The sequence below is a fragment of the Saccostrea cucullata genome, unplaced genomic scaffold (genome assembly GCF_032062105.1).
Source record: "Saccostrea cucullata isolate Sc308-1 unplaced genomic scaffold, CSIRO_AGI_Scuc_v1 ctg419, whole genome shotgun sequence".
NCBI classification, from domain to species: domain Eukaryota; kingdom Metazoa; phylum Mollusca; class Bivalvia; order Ostreida; family Ostreidae; genus Saccostrea; species Saccostrea cuccullata.
Genome location: NW_026927872.1, coordinates 54,170 through 74,290, shown reverse-complemented (window position 1 = coordinate 74,290; position 20,121 = coordinate 54,170). Strand labels below are relative to the sequence as shown.

At 35.1% G+C, this 20,121-nt stretch overlaps 1 protein-coding gene across 1 annotated transcript; it reads left to right on the top strand.

The window, feature by feature from the left end:
• Nucleotides 1–14,997: 14,997 nt before the first annotated feature.
• Nucleotides 14,998–16,265, top strand: LOC134275735 (uncharacterized). Its single transcript, XM_062758015.1, has 2 exons — nt 14,998–15,611; nt 15,701–16,265. Exons 1-2 carry the CDS (start codon nt 14,998–15,000, stop codon nt 16,263–16,265), a joined length of 1,179 nt encoding a protein of 392 aa, XP_062613999.1.
• The last annotated feature ends 3,856 nt before the right edge of the window (nt 16,266–20,121 follow it).

Below are 20,121 nucleotides of genomic sequence, written 5' to 3'. Positions count from 1 at the left end.
AGAGTCAAAAAGTATGAAAGCAAGATCGAGAACTATTTAAAAACCAAAAAATAAAAATGAAAAGCAAATAGATAACATGATAATCTAAGAATCAAATGCATATTATTAATGAGAGGTGTGTATAATTAGGACAGCTTCTTCAAAATGATTTTTTGGTTTATTTATTTTTATGCGCCCGAATCGATAGATCCGAGGCGTATATTGTTTTTATCCTGTCTGTTTGTCTGTTCATCTGTTTGTCTGTCTGTCTGTTGTCAACTTTAACCTTCGCCATAACTTTTGAACCATGAGAGATAGAGACTTCATATTTGGTATGCATACTCAACCAATGAAGCTCTTTCAAATGGCACCAAGTTCAATGACCTTGTGACCTTGACTGTGACCTATATGCTAAAAATAGCTTTTTCAAACTTTCGCCATAACTTTTGAACCATGAGAGGTAGAAACTTTATATTTATTATGCATACTCTTCTAATGAAGCTCTTTCAAATGACACCAAGGTCATGACCTTGTGACCTTGACTGTGACCTATATGCTAAAAATAGCTTTTTAGACTTTTTTGCCATTACTTTTGAACAATGAGAGATAGATACTTCATATTTGATATGCATACTCCACTAATGAAGTTCTTTCAAATGACACCAAGGTCGATGACATTGTGACCTTGACTGTGACTTATCTGCAAAAAATAGTTTTTTTTAACTTTGTTCCGCCGGGCGCATAGTGTTTCACAAACACATCTTGTTTTGTTTTAGAAAACTACATTGCATCGTCGGTAACCCACGGGTGATTCACGTCGATTCTCTCTATCATTAATGCCAATCTCTACACAAAGTTGTCATTCGCTGAACGCTACAACACTGGAACGATAACTCTGGGTAGAGATTGTCATTAATGCATGTTTTTCAGAACAAAAAAAAAAACAAAAACAAAACGCAATTAGTTATTACTTTCTCAAATAAAAAAAAAATTGCAAAAAAGTTTTAATATTGTAGCATGATTGAATTTAATGTTTAAAAACTTGAATTGATGTCAAAATTTCGAATTTAAAAATAGAAGATGATTTTTAATTGGGTTGGAAGAGGGGAGAGGTTTGGGGGGAGGGGCTGGCATTGATGATGGCTCTACGACCTTAAAAATATTCCAAAGCCCATTCAGCTCATTTTCGGGGGTTAAAAAAATTTGGCGTTATAACACGAAACTTTCGCGAATAAACGCATAACTTTCGCGAATAAATGCGTTACTTTTGCGATATAACGCGAAACTTTCACGATATAAACGTTTGCTGTTTATCCAAGACATTTGCATAAGTCTTAACTTTCTTTTGGTTTTGTGATCTAGATTATACATTAAAAAGAAAAGCAAATGACTATTTTAATCTTCGTCCACCACACGCTACAATTTTAAGTTTTCTTGCTAATGAATCCATTATAACCGTCATATTTTGTCCTTCTTAATTAACGCTGTTAATTCAAACCATTCAAAGTTAATGCAAGTTTTTCAAAAGTTAAACTTCTTTATTATGAATTTCGGGGGGAAAATCAAATCTTTCAGGCGTCTTTTCATACACTCTCAAGAGAATTTGAAATAAAATTGTTAAGATTAAGATCTCGGAAAATTGACAAAATAAGGTAAATTTGTCAATTGTGTCCCACCACATGGGTGAAAATTGAATGGTAAATTTTCATTTGTCTCCGTTAAATTCACTGTAGAAATACGGCATCGTATTTTGAGGTTGCGCCACGTGGTTATTCCATTGCTGACGAAAACATTGACTCAAAGTGTATTTTTAACTCTTTGCTGTATTCATTAATAGTTTTGATTTATTGTGCTAGACCACGAACTTTTCAATAACCCCTCGGATGTATAAATATTGGAGAAAAAATAAGAAAAGTAGACCCCTCCTCCTCGATCAATTTGTAATTAACAATATCCATTTATATTTATTACTTAAAAAGCATTTTATAGCACGTTGAACTCATGAAATGACACACTCTCTTTTAAGCTATGTTTCTACTAGCTATGATTTTTAGTTCCAAATGATGGATTACTTAATTTACTAGTCGTCCAGTTGTGGTGAATTTTACTGATAAAAAAGCAGCTAGCTTGAGAAAGTGTCAAGTGGAGATTTTTCTTAAATAAAATAATCAGTCTAAAGAATTTCTGAATTAAACAACTGAAAAACATATACAAGAAAGTACAATATAAATTGGTAGAGGTTTTGAGAAAAAATGTAATGACTAGTCTATCCTATTCCCGCATCATTTCTCCAGGACATCTTCTGAGGAAATGATATTTTATCAAAAAATTCATGAAAGTAACTGTCAGCGTTCTAGCTGCAGATCTGTAGCATTATGGTTTTATACTTGTCTTTGACCATAATGCTACAGATCCCGTAATGCAAAAAAGTGCCATTTACGACGCAATATTTTTTGCGCACATTTAGGGGAGAATTTCTCCACTTTCTAGCATTGTTCAATCAACTACCTTTCACTCCTTAATTCTAGAAACATTCTGTAGCCAATATGTGTATTTTATCCACCTCCCAACCATTTATAATTGTCTCTACAGGCAATAAACTCGCTTGAAGTGAATTTTCAGCAATCTAACAAAAAATTTTAATCAAGCGAGTTTATCACTTGCAGAGACGAATATAAAGGGTTGGGAGATGGATAAAATATACAGATTAGTTAAATAATGTGCCTAGAATTCGGGTGTGAAAGGTAGCTAATTGATCTATGCTGGAAAGTAGGGCTGGGACGATATATCGAGATATCGATATATCGTGATATATGTGAGGACAATACGCATATCGATACAAATGAAGAAATATCGAAATATCGCCCATGAAAATCTGACTTCTATTTTTCTTTGTTTATTTAACATTTGGGGTTTCATATATAAAATAAATAAGTTAAATATAAATAAAGACATGAAATAATTTAAATAATAATAAACACCATTTGAGTAAAATATTTTTGTTTTACAACATATAAACAACTATTTTGAATAAATTATTCTTATTTGCAAAGAAATAATTTGTTTAATTCAATGCAAAATAAGATTTTATAAGCAATTAAACATATCGTGATACATATCGTATCGTGGCTCAAATATCGTGATACGTATCGATATAGAAAAAGTTGTATCGTCCCAGCCCTACTGGAAAGTAGAGAAATTCTCCCCAAAAGTGCGCAAAAAATATTGCGCCGTAAATGGCACCTTTTTGCATTACGGGATCTGTAGCGTTATGGTCAAAGACAAATATAACACCATAACGCAACAGATCTGCAGCTATCAGCGTTCAGATCAAGGTACCTGAAAAATATTACTATATGGATATAATTTCGCGAAATAACGCGTTTTGCATTTATTCGCGAAAGTTTCGCGTTAAAACGCGAAAAAAAAAATTAACCTTAGTCCTACGAAAATGAGCTCAATGGGCTTTCGTAATAATTCACTACGTTCACTACCACTACAAATAAATAAATAAATAAATAAATAAATAAATAAATAAATAAGTTACAGCAGTGACGTTGCATCGTTTTGAAAGGGGGGGTGGGGGTCAGAGAAAAAAAAATACTTACCTGAAAAAGTTGACAAGCAAGCAAGCAAAAAAAAAAAAAGAAAAAAAAATTGCCCAAAGTCGAAATCCCTATTTTTTTTTGGGGGGGGGGGGGGGGGGGTGTAGAGGCCAACATTTTTCAATGCCAACTTCTTTTAATACCAATTTTTTGACCTACAATACTACATTTCCTTTATATCACAAAAAGTTGGGGGGGGGGGGCTGCCCCCCGTGCTACGTGCCTGACACGTATGCCATCAAAATGCTGTAATGGCGACAGAACGTAGCAACAACGTTAATGAATATTTTTGAATACGCAAGCTCCATTTTACGGTCGGGAATTCTGGGGAAACTACTGAAGATAGACTGTACGATAAACAATTTCGTTAGACTGGTATTGCCAGTGTATCTATTTTTGTATGACAATCAGCATACTGAATTTTTATTAAATCTATTGTCTAACCTACACATTATAAAAAGTGCATGAAAAAGTTAGGTCATAAAAATTTATACTGCTAAAAATTCTAGACATCTAGCTTTCCCTAGAGTTGTACTACCTTCCTGGACAACGAAACACGGAAAAAACAATGTCATATTGTATATCGTAAAGAGGCGTCAGTTTCGTTTTATCATCTGAAAATACATATAAAAAGTTTCGAGTTCTGTTGTCTAACCTGCATGTAAATGTCAAAAAGTAACAGAAACTCGGGTTTTATAGAACCAAGACTTAATCTTTTATCGCTAAAATTGTAATAAATACTTAGCTTTTCTAATCTACCTTCATGAATCTTTCAGGAAAGCTCAAAAAACCACAGCAACATCGGATATGTTTTTCGAGCTTGCAGGAAAGGCCCGAGAAGATGTGATTGCTTAAAAAAACAGTATACCACACTAGAATATATTATGTCTCTAATGACTTTTTATTTTTCACATCGCAAGTGAAATTACAGCATAATACAGAATTCTGTTAAGAGTTACTCAGTAAAAAGTTATCGATTGCTTACGTGAAGCCCACTCTTAGATTCACCACTCTGAATTGTGACACCCCCGGTACACCAATGTGTCTTCCTATTAATAATTGATTCAGCAAATTAAAATATGGTTCAAATATCTTCGTCTGTACTTATATTATGCTACAGCGCTAGGTCACCTATCTTTTTAAAAGATAAGCTTGTGATGAGTGTAAGTTGGCAATTGTTCACGGTCTCCTATAAGAATATATTTTATATACATGTACATGTATAACGATATTACTTTCGATGCTTATATAATGCTGCAGGCTAATAGCCCGAAATATCTGACGTTTTCATGGCCTTATTACGATTTTGAAATTTTATGTGAAACATATCATGCATATGCAGATAACGAACATTCAAGATTAAGATCAAAAGTCCACAAAACAATACAAAATAGGAACAGAGCAAACACGGATCTATAAAGGAGATCTGCCATGGAGGAGTGAACATCCCCTGCCGACTGGTCACACCCGCTGATTACACTCCTGATCGGGGAATAACGGGGAAATCCGTCGTCAATTCAGTGAATAAATAATGGACTAACAATTAGTATAAAAACGTCAGTCAGCATTTGAATCAATGATAAATTGTATTAGCTGACAAGGTCATGGTATCGACCATAGAACTTATGAAATCACGATTTAAAACGAGACTGCTGATATTCTTGTTTCATCAATTTGTTTGTCAGTAATTTACCCCGTTTTAGAAATTGTTCATATGTTTGAGTATGAGGCAGGAAAAAGTCAGAACCGGCGCCATGACGAAAACTGGGAATTTTGTCGTCTTTAACCTTCTAGAGCTGATTTTCGGTATTTGCGAACCGATTTAAATGCTAAACTCAAAAGATATCAATAGAAAAATGCTTCTAGTGCTCACCAATATCGATGAAACGAAAATAGATCTCCACATTTCGATACAGATCTTGCTATATTTTAAACATGCAGAAATAAAAAAAACTTCGACACCTCTGATAAATTTTCTTCACCGGTCTATATACCGCGGTATTAAAAAACCCTCCATAAAATAATGTTTATGAGTACTAAAAGTATTATACTATTGATAATTTGCGAGTATGATGTTTTATTCCGTTCGCAACTATCCAAAATCAAATCGCGAATTCCCAGTTTTCGTAATGGCGCGGTTCTGACGTTTTCCTATCACATAAAATATCATAATCAGAAAAAGGCCAGGAAAACGTCAGATATTTCGGACCACAGGCTAGTGCGACTGCCAACCGTAGGCTGTCACCACTAACTGTTGAAGGTCATTTCTAACAAGACTGGCATTGCTAACAATCATATGCCATTAATGCTGCACATTTTTTGGTTCTTATTCCACAAACAAGTCCAAAACAATATAGAAAAGATACTAGTATAATGAGCAGTGGTCGATCTGGAAAAAGAAAATCTACAGTGTACTTGATATGGAGATATCGAACAATATTCAAGACCAGTAGCCCTTTTCACAAAAATTCTTACGACTAAGATTAAAATTTCCAAGTTTTTTTTATACGCCTCAAGATTATTGTAAATTGCAAAAAAATTAATATTTCTATTACATGGAAGTATATTGTGAATTATTCTTTAGATGTAAAAATTTTCTTCATTAACCAATGAAATTACAAGGTCATCAAATTTTAATCGTAGTCGTAAGAATTTTTGTGAAAAGGGCTACTGAAACTTTATAAACAATACAAAATTGGAGCAGAGCAATTACGGACCTCCAAAACATCAGAGGTGGGATCAGGTACTATGGAGGAGTGCATCCTCAACCCCGCCAAGTCCTCCTTATAATGATCGGGAAGTAACGAAAAATTCCGCTGACAATGCTATGTGTAGATAACTATCTAACAATTCATAGGCGTCGGTATGAAATATGTCAGCAAAAATATGTCCCAATGATATGTAGTACATGTATTTGCTAACAAGATCATTACAACAACCACAGAAATTACAAAATTCTGACTACAAAAGATCGTATAATTTGAAAACAGTTGACTTGAAACGAGGTTATTTAAATTTCCTATAACATTACCTTATCTGTCAGTAAAACTGGTCATACTCAGAGTATACCTGTGAATATCAAATAAATTGGAGGCATTATCTCAGCATGCAGGTGATACAGGAATATTACTAATAAATAGGGAACTATGGAAGAGCCGAAGTCGTCTTGTTTTTTGTACTACATGTACTGAGTAAATACAAGGTAACTGTAATTTTTTGGTCATTATTCTTTATAGTCAGTTAAAAACCAAAATACGGAACAAGATGTAAGACAATATCTGAATACTTTTACTTCAAATTCATTGGGAAATATCGTGTTGAAATATGAAAAGAATTAACTATTGTTAAACTATTGAAAAGACGTCGTTAATACTTCTGAATGTTGAATTGAAGGCCACGACAGACGTTCTTTTTTTTTCTTAGTTTTTATTTAATTCTGCTTCATTGGAATGTTTAAAAAACAGTTAAGTTTATAAAGAAGCACGATTAATGGACAACAGCATTCTAATACTGAATCATGATTTACAGTATTTATAAGCATATTGTAAAGAAGGAACTTCAACATCCTTTTAATATCAATTTCAGAGCAATTGTGCGTAGAATTTTTACAAAGTGATTTTGATATATTTCTGAAATCAATTTTCGACGTGAAGCAGTTGTCTATGATTGAATAAGCATTTTCTTTGATATCTAACAGCCTGTTTATATAAAGTGTAGATAAACCATGTATTTTGGTGTTTCTTACTTTCTGTATTCAATAATCCAGGTGAAAAAAAAGAATTAGATAGGTAATATGATCAGTACCCACTGGTCCCTGCTGACATTGCAAGCAAGAAACAACATTGTCTCCGTTTGTAAGGCTCATTATATAAATCGTATCTTAGAAGAACTTGGATTTAATTCTACTATAGTGGTAATTCAACTTATTCTCACAGCTGCCTTTCAAAGGAGGAGGTTCTTCAAATGTCAGTTTGAGATTAGAATACTTTTTACATTCCCAGCAACGAAAGTGAAGAATTTGAATTACTATATCTATACTGGATTCCTAAACTTCATTAAAAAAAACCTTACAAACAAAGATACATAGTGGGTTCCAGTAAATACAGGTATTCAACCAAGCCTCTTTCTTTACTCCTAACTAAGATAGTTACAGTAGGGAAGAAGAAATTTGAAGAATACTGTGCAACTATATATATTAGTATTCAAATAGTGGTGTAAATCAGATGTGGATACTAAAAAAAAAAAAACTCCAAGGAGCATTTGAAAAAGCAAAGATTTACCGAAATAAACATAAAGGTTTTCTACTTTTCAACTTTATATACATGTACAACTATCAGGTTGGGGGGAAACGTAAATTCCGCTATAATAGTGGTATCTCACTATTATAGTGAAATTACGCTATATTTCCTGCCGTAGATACGTACCCTCAATTTCATCCGATGCCATGCAAGGTGTTTGAACCGGAAGTCATGGTGGGTATTAAAATGATCAAAAACTGTCATGCTTGCATGCTTGCATGTTTTGAATTTCAATAAATTTTCTACCGTTGCGTTTGATAATGTGAGCACTCTTTTTTTAACGGAAGTTGCATTTTTAACATAGCAACCGATGATTACAGGGTATTTAATGTTTGAATCTCATATATTCCTCATTAAAGTGTGCAAATTGATGCTTGTTACGATTGTCAACTCGGACTGGAAAGGGTTTATGGAATTAAACAAGAAAAAGATTATTTCTGTCTGCATGGTTACGGATATGGAGGCCCGTTATGGTAAACGTAAAGAACCATTATTATCGGTCGACGCGGCTACCGCCGATCATCTTGTGGTTGTATTAGATAGTGCACATGGGAAATGAAAAGTTACTTTTGTAATAGATCAGTAAAGTAATTCTTCATTGATAACATGTAGAAAATCATAAGTAAAATTTGATTTAAACTAAATATTAATTGTTGTGATAATTTTTCAATTTCATTGTCATTTCTCATCAGGATATTTGATAATTTTGACTATATAAAAAGAGTTTACAAAAGGTACTATATAGATATAAAAGGAAGTTATGATTTTCCGGATAGTAATGACGTGGTTCATAGTGCATGGTTAAAAAAAATGAAAAACTCTTCAACTAGTAAAAATTGTTTTGAATATGTTACAGCTGCGAATGATACAAGGATACTTTTGTTTCTACATTTTGCAAAGCGCCTTTCAGCATAGCCTATTCTGCAGAAACCAAGAGCATTATCACGTGATAAAGATCCAGGGTATCTGCACGTTGTTCGGTCTTTTTAAGTTTTGTCTGTCTTCAAAGCAATATAAATAAATAATTGAAAAAAATTAAGTAAATAGAGAATTTAATGCATTTGCTCATCAGATGGACTCATCGATGTAATAAAGTCAATGATGAATAATATTAAGAATTTATTGAAGATGAAAATATACGCTTCTAAAGATTCTAGTTCAGCTTTGAATATCTTGTGCTTCCATTGCATGCTTTCAAAATTGTGAAAGTACTTTTTTTAACAAATGCTAAATGTTTTCGACCGATTTGATGCTTTGCATCAATTTTTAATTGTTGAAAATTTGAATTGAGTCAATGATATTTTAGACACTTATTGAGCAGTGGCGATTGGTTATTTGATGTTTCCTTGTGGTTTAAACAACAACACTTTGGTATAGATCTAGAAGTCTGAAAAATTGATACTTTTAGTGCGATTTTTTTGCGATATACTTTCATTTCATATGAATATAATTAAATTTATATATTTTTCGAATAACAAGAAAAAAAACTATCGCTTTTTCTCTCAGATTTTAAAGTTAAATCGTTCTTGCCAAAGTGCATAAACATAAAGCATTAATAAGTAAGATATGTTTGTGCGGAGTTGAAATGATTGTCAATTAATAATTATTTGAACATTTGTTAAAATAAGGTTACAGACACTCTTGTAAAATATTCCCGACACCAAAGTTAATTAAGTCTTTTTTCTGAAATAAACAATTAACCAGCCGAAATTAAAAATTAGATATGTTTTTTACGATCGTTTTTATAAGTAATTTTTGGATTATTTATTATAAATTGAATTTGTAAAGAGGATATAATCGAGTTTATCAATAAACTCTTTTTTATGTTTTCCATATTGGGTCTTAACGTTTACCATAACGAGCCTCCATACCCGTAACCATGCAGACAGAAATAATCTTTTTCTTGTTTAATTAAATAAACCCTTTTCAGTCCGAGTTGACAGTTGTAACAAGCATCAATTTGTGCACTTTAATGAGGAATAAATGAGATTCAAACAGGCTTAAATACCCTGTAATCATCCGTTGCTATGTTAAAAATGCAACTTCCGTTAAAAAAAAAAGAGTGCTCGCATTTTTAAACGCAACGGTAGAAAATTTATTGAAATACAAAACATGCAAGCATGACAGTTTTTGATCATTTTAATACCTACCATGACTTGCGGTTCAAACACCTTGCATGGTATCGAATGAAATTGATGGTATCTACGGCAGGAAATATAGCGTAATTTCACTATAATAGTGAGATACCACTATTATAGCGGAATTACATTTCCCCCCAACCTGACTATTCCCCATGATAAATTAAAGTCAAGGCTTTCTGAAATGCTTATTCAATGCTTATTCAATAAAGTTGGAACTCGGAAATTTTCTTACATGATTGTCATTGGTCATTTCATTTGCAAATTTACTTTGTTAAAAACAATCTGATTGTACACAGAAGTACTTTAAAGCCTCGTTATTTGCAGACCTATTTTTGTTTTCATGAAGCAGAATTTGTTCAAAACTTTTACGTAAAAAGAAAACACTTGCTGTGGCTTTCAACTCGACATTTAGAGATATCGACGTATTGTCAATTAACAATGATTATTTCCGTTCTTATGTGGACACGATATATCCTGATGAGCTTGAAATAAAACATACCACAGAATCTGACATGTCTGTTTCATATTGGGATATTTTACTAGAAAAGACGTTAATGATTATCTAACAAGAAAGCTGTACGATAGACGTGATGACTCGTCAACTTCTCTTACTTATCACCGGTCACGGTAGCCTAGTGGTAGAGCGTTCGCTTCGTGATCGGGAGGCCCGAGTTCGATTCTCGATCGCGGCGCCGCGTCATACCTAAGACGTAAACAAAGGTAGTGACTGCTCCTTCGCCAAGCGCTCGGCACTAGAAGTGAAAGTCACGGGTCTTTCGGATATGACCTTAAAAACGTAGGTCCCGTGTCACGGTAGGTGCTGGCACGTTAAAGAACCCTCACTGCTCAATGGCCCTGAGTGCCGAGTATAGGTCAAAATTTGAAGCCCTTCACCGGCATACGGTGACGTCTCCGTATGAGTGAAATATTCTTAAAAGAGACGTTAAACAATATACAATCAATCTCTTACTTATGCAGTAATATACCCTTTTCATCTGCATACGGGGGTTATATCTCTCAGTTGATTCGATACGCAAGGGCATACTCTACGTATGAACAATTTCTAAAACGAGGTGAGGTATTTACAAAAAAGTTGAGGAAGCAAGAATATCAGCAATCTCGTTTAAAGTCGTCATTTCGTAATTTCTATGGTCGATACAATGGCCTTTTCAGCAAATACAAACTATCATAAAGACAAATGCTGACTGGCTTTTTCATACTAATTGTTAGACCATTACGTATACACTAAATTGTCAATGGATTTTCCCGAACATGACAAGGAGCATGGGGCGGGTGTGACCGGTCGGCAGGAGATGTTTACTCCTCCATGGTACCTGATCCGCCTCTGATGTTTTAGAGGTACATGTTTGCCTTGCTCCAGGTTTGTATTGTTTAATTAACTTTTGAGCTTCCTTATCTCCACATTTATATCTCCAGGGATATTTATATTTGAAATATGAAAGCTCTAGCACCAACTCCTCAAAAATTATTGCAAAGGTTAAATTTCTTTCAAAGTAGGTAAAATTCCAAGTTTAAGGTAAAAAATAAGGTACCCAAGGAAAGTTCCTATCACAATACATGTAAATAGATGTGAAATATAAAGTATGAAAGACTGAATCCCTAAAACCAATAAATAAAAAGTTATAGCCAAGGGTAATGTTTGGTAAAGTTTTGCAAAAGTGGACCAAACTGTAGGATAAAGTGGTCAAATATGTTGTTACTCAAGGAAAGGTCTTGTTACAAGAAATGCCTTTCTGCTATAATAAAGTCATAGCTCCGTCGATTACAGGGGCATAATAGATATATATTTTGCACTAGGAACACCAGTTGGTTGTCGCACATGGCAGTTCATGTATTGTTCTCTAACAGAGAGACCACAAACATTAGCATGAAAGATGATTAAAATGAACTTTACAGGAAAGCAATTTATTGAACTTTTCAGGAAAGCAATTTATTTATTTAAATCTCAAAAATCAAAATTTGAACAGTATTAAAATTAAAAATTCTTATTAGAAAATGATTTGTTTACAAAACACCTAGGACATCTCTACGCAGTAAAAATGGCGAAAATTTATAGAAACTTTTTCAAAAAATAAGAATGATCCTTAAACCCAAGTTTTACACGCCTTAACCCCTCTGTCAAGTCTTCTAGTTGAGACTATATGACAGGTTAGTTCACTGATCTAATAATCGTCCCAATCCGTAGGATGTCCTGAAAACCAAATCAGTGCAGTGCAGAGCATTACTAACACGATTAACAGGTGAGGGGAACTTTCTAATCAACACATGTCAAAGGTTACTGTTCCTTTATGTGACGGTTTCTTTGAAACCACTGAAAAGAATGGAAATTTGTAAATAAAAATATTTTACGAAAAATTCCAAGCAAGCCAAGATTCAACTTAATATAAAATAAATAAATAAACTTAATGTCAAAGGTGTAAGCAAATTCTTTGTGTGCCTTAAAACTGTTCCTTGGTAAAAATACCTCTTGAATGTCACATTTTTAACATATTGTTTTGGCAGAATACTAATTTGTTATGATTCTGGAATTACAATGCCTGAGACCTATGTGTGAATGGCTATCATAGTTATCAATATCGCCTGACAATTTACGAATTTCCTAGTAAATGCAAATCACTTATAAATATTGTCAACAAAATCTCAGACGTATACTTTTTACAATAAACAGTGATTTTAAATTTATAAATTGATAAATGGACCTTTTATCTATTAACAATGTGTTAAGTACTTCCATTCATAGGTCGACTCGATATACCCCATTTAATTTTAAAAGTTTATGCCACACATGGTTTATATTTACTGACTATAGACGATAACGACCAACTAACAATTTTACCGGTAACTTCAATTTTCCCATCGTCATATTTCCTTATTTATGTAATAATTTTCTGCTATCAACAGCAGGGAATACTAGTATCTGGGAAATCAGTGACAGCCAGGAAAGTCTGGATGACAACTGAGAAAGGTCAGTGACAACCTGAAGAGACAGGAGACAGCCAGGAGAGACTGGGATCAGGGGTGTGGAGGCTCGGCAGGCCAAAGCACAACTTTCGTGAGGGAGGACCCATTTCATCACGCTATGGACAGATACATACTTAGATACCCCCGAGGTCGCGCGAGAGCGGGGGAGGATGAGCGACCTGTTGGGACGGAAAATTAGGATACAACCAGGCAACGAAAAACGACGACGATTACGAACAGTGGAAATGTATGCAGCTGTGGGAAAGTATGCAAGAATCAAAAGGGGCTGAAAATCCACATGGGGAGGATGGGGTGTAAGCCAGATCAGCAGCTAACACGACGCACAGGGCAACCTGGTGAGACGGAGGAGGAAGTGGTTCAGGACGAAAACCACAGTGACCGCAGCCTCCATGTGTTAGGTAATGATGAGGCTTCATACAGTGAAAGCCATGACAACAAAGACAACAACCAATCACAGGGCAGCAAACAACAGCAAGAAGAGATGGGAGACAACAGGGGTACTGACAGTAATATAAGAAAGAGGAAAGTAAAATGGCCAAACAGTAACAACAAAAGTTACTGGGAACAGTTTGACCAAGATGTGGATGCAATTCTGAACACAACCCTTGCAGGCAGTATTGACAGGAAAATAGAAGCTAGAAGGAAACAGCGAGATAGAGCAAGAGCAAGATTCACTGCAGACCCATTTCAGTTTACATCAAGATTACTAGGAAATAAAGGGTCCGGATCATTGAAATCTTCGAAGGAAGACGTTGAGAAGTATTTGAGGGAGATGCACCGCGATCCACATAGGGGAGTGGGAGCAGTTGATACATCCGGAAGAACCAAATCAACCCTTTGATGAATCACCACCAAAACTAAAAGAAGCAGCAGATGTTATCAAGAAGGCCATAGCAGCATCAGCACCGGGACCAAATGGAGTCCCGTATAAAGTTTATAAGAATTGTCATTGACAAAGCGCCTCTGGAAACTGATAAGAGTGATTTGGAGGAGAGGTCGATTGGCAGATAGCTGGTACAGAGCAGAAGGCTGCTTTATTCCCAAAGAAGAGAAATCAGAGGCACTGAAACAATATAGGACTATATCACTCTTGAACGTAGAAGGGAAGATATACCTTGCAGTTTTAGCGAGGAGAATGTCTAATTACATGCTTGAAAATCAGTATATTGATATCGCTGTGCAGAAGGGAGGAGTACCCGGAGTATCAGGATGTATGGAGAATACAAGTGTACTGACACAGATAATCCGGGAAACCAAGGAGTCTAAAGGGGAGTTGGCAGTCATCTGGCTAGATCTAGCCAATGCATATGGGATAGTTTCCCATAATCTAGTTGAGCTGACACTCGAAAAATACCATGTACCAGAGAAGACGAGGGCAGTTTTAAAAGACTATTTTGACCATCTTCAACTAAGATTCACAGTACAGGATTACACAACACCATGGCAACGCTTAGAAGTTGGTATAGTCACAGGATACACCATATCCGTAATCCTATTTTCAGCAGCAATGAACATGATAGTCAAGTCAGTGGAGAAGAAGAGCAGAGGGCCATGGATGAAGTCAGGAGTACGCCAACCACCAGGGAGAGCATTCATGGATGATATGACAATTACAACTAAAACAGTTATTGAAGCCAAGTGGACAATACATGAACTAGAATCAGCTATCTCTTGGGCAAGAATGAAAGTAAAACCAAGCAAGTCTCGTAGCTTGGTTATAAAGAATGGAAAAGTAAAAGAAGTAAGATTCAAGATTGAAGGAGAGGCAATACCAACAGTCTCAGAGAAGCCAGTAAAGTGTTTAGGGAAATTCTTTAATGACACATTAACAGACAGACAAAATGTGAAAGAAACATGCAGACAGCTGGATGAATGGATGAAAACTGTGGATAAAAGTGGACTGCCTGGTAAATATAATGCCTGGATATACCAACATGGGATACTGCCTTGCTTGCTGTGTATGAGGTACCAATGAGCACAGTAGAAGGGATGGAAACAACAGCGAGCAGATACCTGAGGAGATGGCTGGGGATACCACGAAGTTTCAGCAGCATTGGATTATATAGCTCTGGGACTAAGCTACAGTTAACTCTAAAGTCAATAACTGAGGAATTCAAGGTGACAAAGGTGCGTCAACACTTAATGTTACAGAATAGCAAAGACGAGAAGGTTCGGACAGCAAAAGTAGATATCAGGACGGGGAGAAAGTGGTCAGTAAAAGAAACTATACAAGAAGCAGACTCCCGCTTGAGACACAGTGACATTGTGGGAAGACTGGCAATAGGAAGGCAGGGACTTGATGTCACACCAACAGCAAGATGGGGTACAGCTTCGGAAGAAGAGAAGCGTTGTTTGGTGCAGAGAGAGGTGCTTGCAATGGAGGAAGATTCAAGAATGGTCAAAGCAGTTGGAATGAAGAAACAAGGTAGCTGGGTGAACTGGGAAAACGCACGCCAAGGGAAGTTGGGATGGAATGATATTTGGAAGATGGAACCATTCAGACTTCAGTTTAAGCTGAAATCAGTTTATGATGTTCTTCCCAGCCCAACTAACCTGGTAACATGGGGAGTGACAGATGATCCAAAGTGTGTCCTCTGTGGTAAACCAGCAAACTTGGAGCACATATTATCAGCATGCTCAGAGGCTTTGAAAGATGGGAGATACACTTGGATAGAGTCCTAGCCAGTATAGCTGACACCTTGGAGAAAGGTATTAAAAAGCCAAAGAAGAACACAGAGAGCCTGAGATTTGTCAACTTTGTGAAAGAAGGTGAAAAGGGACATAAAGTTAGTGTTGAAGGAAGTGGTCTGCTGGGGACAGCAACAGATTGGCAGATGCAGGCAGACCTCAAGGAAAGATTAGTTTTTCCATCTGAAATAACAGCCACAAACAAGAGGCCGGATGTAGTCCTTTGGTCAATGGCTACAAGACAGACAATTATTTTGTTAACAGTGCCATGGGAAGATAGGATGGAGGATACTTACGAAAGGAAAAATCCTAAGTATCAAGACCTACTGAAAGATTGTCCGCAGACCGGATGGAAGGTCTGGTTTTTTGCAGTGGAAGTGGGTTGTAGAGGATTCGTGGGACAGTCTATGTGGAGAGCACTGAGAGCCATTGGCATAACTGGAGCAGAGAGAAGGAGACTGATAGGGAGTTTGTGCAGGGAGGCGGAATCAGCGTCCATGTGGTTGTGGAGAAGAAGAAGAGCGGATAAGTGGAAAGACAATAAACATTAGTGAGATAGACAGTAAATTAGAACAGCAGTGATAAACAACAGTAAGACAGTCACTGAATTAGTACAGCAGTGATGTAGAGCCAAGTGGTTCCAGGCTGGGACCTGATCACCCCAGTCGGCGCACCTCTGGAGGTTGTAGTGGACAGCGCCGAAACAGCCGATGAAGGAGGATCCACCTGAGGATGAAACCACGCATCTTTCCATCAAGATGTATACAAGTAATTTAGATGACAAACAGTATTCAGACTCAAAGGTCAATTAAACAATACAAATCAGGAGCTGAGCAAGCACGAACCTCTAAATCAGAGGTGGAATCAGGTGCCATTGAGAAGTGAGCATATTATATGTACGTCAGAGTATGTTCTGAGTATGATCAATTTAACAGAGGCAAACTACTGTCAGATAAGTTGATATTACAGAGATTTCAACAACCTCGTTTGAATTCAGCGTTTCCTAAAATTTATGGTCGTTGCAATGAGTATGTTAAGAAATATTACCCATCATTGGGTTGAACTTTCGTCATACCGATTGTTTCACCATTGTTTTTATACCAGTACTATAACTGAATGTTCTGTCTTCCTGATCAGTTCATAGGGATCTCGGAGAATACGATCTGTCAACACTTAACAGGGGATGCTTCCCTACTTATGTGCAACTGATTCCACCTTTGGACTCTCAGGGGTCCGTGTTTTATGTTTTTTATTTTATTTATTCATTTTTTTTTTTAAATACAGTTTTATATTGATTGCATAGATCGTTCGAGATCGATCTTCACCTTTTTTGTAATTAACATTTCAGATCAGGAAAGTTTTCTAAGGGAAAAGCTAGCTTTTCGTAATAGAGAATTATGATGTCGATGCATTCATCATTTCCATTATTAAATTATTTTTGCGGTGCTTAGTGTAAAACATTCTATAATTAAAAAAAAACTCAAATAGAGTGTACACGTACTTTATTTGAGACAAAATCGGCCTTGAAACACTTTTATTTATAAATAGCCTAAAGTGATTTAAGATGTGATGATAAATCGATTTATTGATTCATCGCTGTTTCGCGGGTGTGTTCATAATTTGTCATTAATTTCTAGGCCATAAATTATAAAAAAGTTCAGGAGAATTAAAAATTTAACATTTCATGAAAAGACCTTTTATAAGAATACCGTCCGGTCCAAGTTCTTGAATCATTAACATGTACAAACAGCATATATGTAATCAAATGTTGCTAACATTGTAAATCGTTTTCTTTTGTAAGCGAGATCTAATTTTTTGAGGAGGTGGAACGCCTGGGTTCACTTATCTTGTCATTGGTCATTTACAAAATTATTTTCTCCGTTGAAAAGTGGGAATATAATTATTTCCGTCCGTCCGTCTGTCCGTTACGCTTTATCTCTTATCCGCAACTCCTCTTATACTACTGAGTGAAATTTAATGAAACTTTCAAGAATCTTTATTATTACATATTGCCATTGTGCACCTCCTATTTTAATTTCTTATTCGACACGTATTTTAGGTTTCCCATAGCAAAACATGGACATTGCCATTATATGTTTACCTATATATATTCTGGATAACATTTGATAGGACGAGTTATTCCTCTTTACACATTACCGTAAAACAATATATAGCAACACATGGACATTATCAATTAACAGTGCCTCTAGATTTGTTCAAAATTATTCTATTAAGCAGAAATTATTCAAAAATCTTATACATGAGAAGAAGACGATTCTTGCTGTGGCCTTCAACTGGACATTTAGATATATATCAACGACATATTATCAATTAACAATACATTCATATGTCGACTCGAAATATCATAGTGAGCTTGAAATAAAACAGATCACAGCGTCTGTTTCATATTTGGATATTTTACAAGAAAAAGACGTGAAAGGTAATCTACCAAAGCTTTATGATGAATGTGATGACTTCTCTTGTTCAGTCGTCAGCTTTCCATACTCTTTTCCATGTAGCAGCATACCCTCATCACCTGCATATGGGGTTAAGGATCCTCAGTTGATTTGATACGCAGCATCATGCTCTTTCATTTCTAAAATGAGGCAAGTTATTGGCAAATAAGAAAATGAAACAAGAATACTTGTGAACAACCTCTATGAAAGTAATCTTTTTGCAAGTCCTATGATCTATAAATGACCTTATCAGCAAATACAATCTATTACTATTAAGTATAGTGCTAAATAAGTTTTTTTAATACTTTTTGTTAAGCCATTATTTACAAAATGATTTGTTCTAGAAAGATCTTTTCCGTTTTCCCTGATTATGAAAAGGAACACACGATGTAACCTGTCAGCAGGGTATAATTACTCCTCCATGACACCTGATCCCACCTCTGATGTTTCAGAGGTCCGTGTTTGATTATTAAAAACGTTATTATGTTTACATTTTTAACTTTGTATTGTATAAATATTATGTTACTAGAGAAGTCATAAAGGAGTATAATACACCAAAAATCATGATAGAAAAAAAACAACATTATTTTATCAACAAAACCCGGGCCAGTCATTTTTTTTCTCAAAACAAATACTTATCTAAAAACATTCTCCAGTACTTTCTCTCTGAAAGTGCATTGACTGGCACGATCTTTAAAATAATTCTATCACAGTTTAATTTCCTGATCTCTGATTAAGTATTTAATGCATATTTATTTTTCGTCTTGGAGTGTCATCAATTAAACAGACATGGAATTAGACTTTCAGATTCTATCGGGATCGAAGAAAATTTCTCAGTTCAAAAATTAGTCAAATTCTGACCCCCTCCCCTTCACAGACCACTAGAATGTCAATTATTCCATTTCTTACAAATTAAAAATTAATGTACATTAATTATCTATGTAATTAATATACTCTTGTTTATTATTATATATCTCAATATTTATATTTATTTCATTACTCATTCTTAGTTTATATTTAAATATAAATGTTTACCTTGGTTATTTTAATAACTGGGGGATTCCATTAGATATTTGGCAACATATGCATACTTAGCAAAATAATGTGAATCCTCCGGATTTAAGAGAAAGAATGGCTAAATAAAGTATTACACAATGTGCAAGTATGTGCAATACTAGTATATTAAAGTACTGTTTATGGGGGAAAACTTTAACCAAACACATGCATCTACTAACCAAATCCAGACACGTAGTATCAGGGGGAGGGGAGGGGGCTGTCCCTAACTTTTCCTGATGAAAATGGTAATAAAAGGCCTTTTACATCCCCATGAAAAGCGTTTGACAAATCATCCATGGAAAAAGTTAGAACCTACGCACTCATTCCCTTACCCTTTTTCACAATTTTCGAATTGGATATTTTTTTCCTTTTTTCTTCTCAACAATTTTTCAAGGAAGAAATTTCCACCGTACCACCCCTTCTCATAAGGGATACCATGTGTTTGAATTTCAAAAGTCGGTACTTGTTATTTATAAAATTAAATTTTAGGTTCTAGAGCATGGAATAGTTATAAACCAGCATTTTTCATTCGGACACATTTCAACATAAGCGGGTAAGAAATTAAAAAGCCTGTTCAAAAAGAAGATAGACACCTTATCATAAGCTGAAGAAAAGAAATGCAACAACTGGTCAACTAGAGAGATTTGGAGAGGGTAGTCCTTTGTTCAAATTTATTTTTGTGCAGTCATCTGCTAAGATAGGCATACTTATTTTAGAAAAAAAATGAATGCTCTGACAAAAATCTATTCTTTTCTTTATTTTGTTACTTTATTTTGCTGCTTTATGATAAACGTGATAACTTTAACTTTTCTATTGTCATCTTCCCTTATTTATGCAGCAATATACCTTAATCATCTACATAAGGAGTTTATATATCTCAGTTGATTCGATACGC